Genomic DNA, 6,000 nt, shown 5'->3' with positions numbered 1-6,000 from the left:
ACAAATAACTATAACTGGAAAGTAACCCAGGCTTCTTTCGATGTTCCTGTAACAACATGAACAACAGGTTATTAAACAGTGTAAACTGATTTCAGTAACAGTGATTACAAATATAATGTAATAAGGTATGTGCCAAGGATCCGTAAAGGCCAACCTTCACGGCACACCATGAGCTGCAATTATTGCAAGAGGGAGAAGACTACACAGCCACACAAATAAATTAGTGTACGTTCAACTCCTCTGCTATTCTGTTTCGCAGGGCCATCCCACTGGCAGTCTCAGCTTCACATCCAGGCTCGTCAGGGTCCAGGTCATCCAATGGCAAGACATCATCATTGCGCAGACATATGTTGTGCAGCACTGTGCATGCAACAATGACGTCTGGGTCAAATGAGACATCCACCTCCAAGGCATGCAAGAAGATGACCCGCCACCGAGTCTTCATCATGCCAAATACCCGCTCTATTATCGAACGACCACTGGAGTGATGCCTATTATACCTGTAGGTAAGTGGTTAAAATAAATTGATGTTTGAATAATTGCAATGTTTGACATTCCAATTGAAATCACATACTTTATGGAGTACCAACCTCTGCCTTGTCACTCCCCTAACAGGGTTCTTGTATGGTGTGAGGAGACCAATGGGCTGCTCCAGACAGGGGTAGCCTCCATCACCCAACAAGAACGTACCCGGGGGTGGATATATGGCGCGGCGGTATAGAGGGCTGTTCCTCAGGACCCTGGCGTCATGGACAGAACCTGGGAAACCAATAAAAACATCAATGAAGCGACCGGCATGATCACAAACTGCCTGCAACTGATAGGATGTGAATAGCTTGCGGTTTCTGTAGCACTGTGCATGAGGTTCTCCTGGGGCCTTGATACGGATATGGCAGCCATCGATGGCTCCCATGGCCTTACGGAACACCACATGCTCAGCCAACCTAGCAAAGCCGTTAGATACTTCCTGTAGCTCCTCTGCAGTGGATGGCACCCTGATAACCCGTGGCATCACTGCCACGATAGCCCCACAGACACGGTGCACAACATTGTGCACCGTAGACTTAGGCATATCGAATGCCCGGGATACAATACGATAGTATGACCCGCTGGCCAACCAAAACAAGAACACCAGGACTTCAATCACTGGACCCCATCCATGATGACACTCCTGCTGCAGCAACACCAGCAGACCTGTGATGGAGGCCCTGTTCAGCCTAAAGTCTGGCCTGGTTTCTTTCTCCTCGTCAAAGAAGAGCCTGAGGATAGGCACGGCCCGGTTCATCTGGGCATAAACCGTGAGACTCTGCAAACAATATGGCATGAAAATCAATGATGTAAACGATGTTTATCGATGTCAATAAATGTCTTTAGTCAACGTTGTGCTTTGTGCATTACTATCTGTTTCTGTATCTAGCCATTATGGTGAACATGTCTGTTATCTTCAGTTGAATCTATAACTGTATCACTATCTATCACTGCATCATTTCACCAATGTGTTTTATACATACCAAAATTGCGTTTTTTTTACTGATTAAGTGTAGCCTATGTTTGTGGTATACTTATCAGTGAGCTTTCTGGCTAAAAGCGACCAAGTATTGACTTCAATAAGCAGTAGCCTACAGAAACATCACAATTAACAGTTTATAGTATAGCCATACGGCGTAAATCTAGCGTATCGTTAGCAAAGACGCTCATATACTGTTAATGTCGATAATTACATAGGACTATAGCCTATATATTTGACCTACTAGGTAACGTTAGCCACTGGGTCTGTTACCGCTACACTAGCTGCTATTTTACCTCAGGAGTTCACATTAATGTTCTGGCTTAAGTTGCCGCTGGGCTCACCTCGATATTCGCCAGATGCCAATACGCAGCTAGCATCTTGAGACGTCTCTGGTGGGCTCGTCTGCAGAGGGTTTCCTCTTCTTCCAACTCCATTAGCTGGTGAAGGACCAAGGCAGTCACGGTAGTCTCCATACTGACGGTACCGGTACACAAAAAGTGGTGGTGACAGTCGGAAAATGACGGGACGTCTGAAGGTAGGGACCCAAAGATCTTCGAGCGGAGTATAAAATGTTTAGGTACAGACGTAACGTTGACGTGATGACACCACACATGACAACGTTGACGTGATGACACCACACATTGTCGCTATCTAAATAGAGAGTTCGAAACCAACTGTCTGTTAAGATATCTGACAAGTCATGTCTAGTGCGACAGCTCTCTATGTAGGGAGGGAGGTAGCAGGCAGCTGTCTTCCGTTTCGAGCGCACCCACAGTTAATGCAGCTTCGACCGTTTAACGTAGAAACTTCATTCAAACTATGTTACGTAGGTCTTACTTAGGACATGGGTGCTTTGTACATTTCATCTTTAACTTTTATACTTTTTAAACTATTAATTAAAAACTATTGACAATTTCCCCACAGACTTAACATTGCCCTTTATGACATCATAGCAATTAGAATCTTATGCCAGGTGGCCAGGCCACCTGGATCAACTGTCAGTTTCTCAGGCTTTAAGCATAGGCCTACAGTCTCATTCTCTTAAGACTATTCACCTATTTAACTGTTCAGTCATTCCAATTATATTGAACCTCATCTAACTAGCAAATAATTTAACCATTTTAACTATCCACCTATTTAACTGTTCAGTCATTCCAATTATATTAAACCTCATCTACCTAGTGCAGTCATTCCAACAATATTAACTAGCTGGTATTTTCGAAGAGATATCCAATCCTGTAGTTGCAATGTACACATCCCACTCACTTTATACACTAAACTAGAAATTATATTGATTCATTGATTGATATTCTGCAAAAACAAATAAATATCGCAAAAGTACCCAATGTATAACTCTTGCATATACCCTAAGTTCTGCAGCCTATGCAGTGTTGAATCTCTGCATTCACTTTACTCACAACTGGATGAGTGGGTGTAGCCTAGCTGTCATTTATATGATTGTTATAGTCGGCACTGGACATTTTCTTAGCATTTGTTGTGATGATGCAAAACAAATGACAAGTAGAAGTGTTGTGAATGATGTGTTAGAACAGCAACTGATCTAATGAGAATACCATTGTGTGTTTGTGTTTTTAATAGGTGACAGTATTGTTAGACCTTCTGAGAAGCATCAAAAAGCGCTCTACCCACCACGAAATAAGCGAATTGAGAAGAAGGAGCGGTTTCTTTTGGAAATTGAAAATGCTATTACACAAGGAAGTTTGAACTTATCAAAATAAATCACCTTGGATAAAAGTGTCTGTTAGATTAATAAATGTAAAATGAAAAAGAATACTAGGTGTTGGATGTTTCACTTCTCTGAAACCTAACATCTAATATTTTTTTTAGTTTACCAATATGTTGCATGGATTATTGGATGTGGGCTATATTAACTCTTGTATCTTGTAACTCTATGTATGCTCTGTTATAGCCACACCAAAGGGTATTTGTTAAAGCACTAGCAGTTCACATCGCCTACTTTTTAAAAAGATTAAATATGTATGTTAGCGAATTTCCAAAATTAACAAGATTAGGTAGGCGGATTCGGCTGTTATAATTTACTATGAGGCTTCTCACTTTTCTTAGGATTCAATTGTTCTTTTTTATTTTGTTATCCTCAAAAAGAAACAAGCATGTTTTTCTTTTGCCAGGTATAATGCTAGGCTGTTGCAATCAACATAACCAAAATAACACACGAAAAGGAACACGTCTTCAATGTTGGTTTGGCTACTTAGCCTATGCCAGACTGTTGCATACAGCTTCAGAGCTGGACATATCCAGAGATACTGACCTTCGCAGGTACAAGGTAAAGGTAGGCTATTTAAACGTTAGTCCGAGAAACAAACACGTTTATTTTTTTTTTTTAGTTTATTTAGTTTAAACGGAGGACTTGACTGTCACATTGTTCAATAGCCTAGGCTACTATAGGCCTATATTTGCGTTAATGTAGCCTACTATAGAAAACGCATAGGCCATCACTGCATTTGTTGTCCATCCGACTGCAATTCAATGCCTATTTCAGTATGTTTTCTCATTCAAATGTCTTAATCATAGACTGTAAAAAATAAGGTAGGCTATTGTTACGTCTTACAAGTAGGCTATTGTTACGTCTTCCGGAACTGCTCCCCCTGCTTTATATTCACGAGCGCACACCATATCAGACAGCTGATTAGAACGGTATTGTTGCGTCATCCGGAACTTTTTTCCTGGCCGGAACAAATTCACTGTGACAGTACCGTTAATATTGTATACTTCTGCCTAACCAATGACCCATTCCACATGTATCCGTACAGCGGCCAAACCACAAGTGGCCTCAACATCACAAAGGTTTAGTTGGTTCTTCCCTTTTGTAAATGCTGGAATGCTCAAATTGGCGGCACACATAAGCATCCCCAACATCAAACCCTCTATCAGCTATTATCAAGTCACCTGGCAGTAACTTGTCCAAAAATCTTTCTGTTATCATTTTGTCACTGGTACCCCCCCCCCCAGCCTTTTTATATAAAAGATATAACACCTTGTGGTGTAATACCAATCAAATGTTTTGTTGTGTTGTGGCTTTTATAATTTCAATATGTTTGACATCTGGCTGTAAAATCACTTGCTTTTTCAATCACTCAATAATGCATGCACATTTTCTAAATTTGTAACGAAAGGAGACAGGCAAGCTATTTCTCAACACCTCTCCACGCCAAATGTGTATGCCTGATAGGTTTAGTCCAAGTCTCAGTCTCATCATGATTGCCAACAGCTGTTGAAAAAGTGTCAGTTTCAAGTTTCCATTAAGGTGAGGGGCGATAAAACTTAACACTGCCATCAACACTGTATAGATTGGTAACCCAGTGTAATATTTGACCTTTTCATCATTACCCTCAAAGGCATGTTCTTCCAAAGACACTTTCTTATGTTCGTCACGAAGATCTAGGTAGGCCTACTGATTTCTTAAATTTTGGCATTCCAAGTGGAGGCGTTGAATATCCTCACCCGTGAGGTCAGTTTGTACCCCTACAGTTAGACGTAATGGTTTCCGTAGGCCTATCTTTATCATGCCATTCATCTATTTCATGCACAATGTTTTCTTTATGAACGTTAACAATATTAAGTAGGCCTAGGTCTATCGCGGACATACTGTATCGAGGAGAGCAGTGGCTGCTAAGAGTCTCTGTTTTTGATCCCTCTTTCTTTTTTTCAACTGCTACCTCACGTCAAACTTTTTCAAAGCTGCCACCAATCTCGCTTTCTCTGGTGTCCTGACGAAGGAGAAAATGCTGGGAATTTAGTCCAGCGAAAGGGGATGGTCACTCTTTCTCCCTACAAATGAATTACATATCTGATTATGATAGACTAGTCTAGGCTAGATATAAAATTAGATTTACACGGATTTAGATTCTATACTCAGATTAAAGGGACATTAGGCAATGTTTTCGTGTTAATTAATCATCTTCGTAGGTCGGTATATGGCTAAATGACTCATTACAGGGTGAATGAAGACTCTCTCGCCCGCCCCTACTGCCTGTAGGAAGAATATCCCACTTGCAAGTTCGGTGTATCCTACCCGCCGACCTTCAGTCTCACAAAGTCTCAGACATCGCGAGAAGCAGGATCAGTTTACATCCTGCATCCCCAGCACAGAGGCAGGCTAATGAAACGCTAGCGATTGTTGCAAACATGTGTATAATGGCAGAGCCGGTGAAAAAGCATGCGAAAACCCTTGACAGAAGATGCAAAGAAAAGGAAGAGAGCTTCAGACCGAGGGAGGGCTCGCACACGTATTGACACGTACAGACGGTAGGGGGAGCTTCGTAGAGAAAAAGCATCAGGCTTGCCTGGTATCCCATATGCTATCTTAATGCAGAGGAAGTAGATTGGGACCCAAATAGAACGTTCAAGCCAAAGATCCTTGATTACTAGCAAGATAGAGCAACGTAATTCGTTACTATGGGAGCAAAACGGGACAGTTCCTGTCTGCATAAGTGGGAGTGTCACCTTAT

General features: G+C 41.6%; 1 protein-coding gene across 1 annotated transcript; it reads right to left on the bottom strand.

The window, feature by feature from the left end:
- On the bottom strand, positions 1 to 2,293 carry LOC121680448 (protein ALP1-like). Its single transcript, XM_042059834.1, has 3 exons — positions 1,852 to 2,293; positions 591 to 1,306; positions 1 to 500 (listed from the first exon to the last, which is right to left on the bottom strand). Exons 1-3 carry the CDS (start codon positions 1,981 to 1,983, stop codon positions 221 to 223), a joined length of 1,128 nt encoding a protein of 375 aa, XP_041915768.1. The 5' UTR covers positions 1,984 to 2,293; the 3' UTR covers positions 1 to 220.
- Positions 2,294 to 6,000: the final 3,707 nt, after the last annotated feature.

Source organism: Alosa sapidissima, chromosome 13, assembly GCF_018492685.1.
Source record: "Alosa sapidissima isolate fAloSap1 chromosome 13, fAloSap1.pri, whole genome shotgun sequence".
Taxonomy (NCBI): Eukaryota; Metazoa; Chordata; class Actinopteri; order Clupeiformes; family Clupeidae; genus Alosa; species Alosa sapidissima.
Note: the sequence above shows the minus strand (reverse complement) of the source record. Positions and strands in the feature narration are given on the sequence as shown.

Bases quoted from the DNA above. Each gene is read 5' to 3' on its own strand.
- LOC121680448 (XM_042059834.1), bottom strand. From the start codon at position 1,983: ATGGAGACTACCGTGACTGCCTTGGTCCTTCACCAGCTAATGGAGTTG. The intron at 1,307-1,851 runs GTGAGCCCAGCG...TATTGTTTGCAG, and splicing joins GGCATCTGGCGAATATCGAG to AGTCTCACGGTTTATGCCCA. The intron at 501-590 runs GTTGGTACTCCA...ACTTACCTACAG, and splicing joins AGGGGAGTGACAAGGCAGAG to GTATAATAGGCATCACTCCA.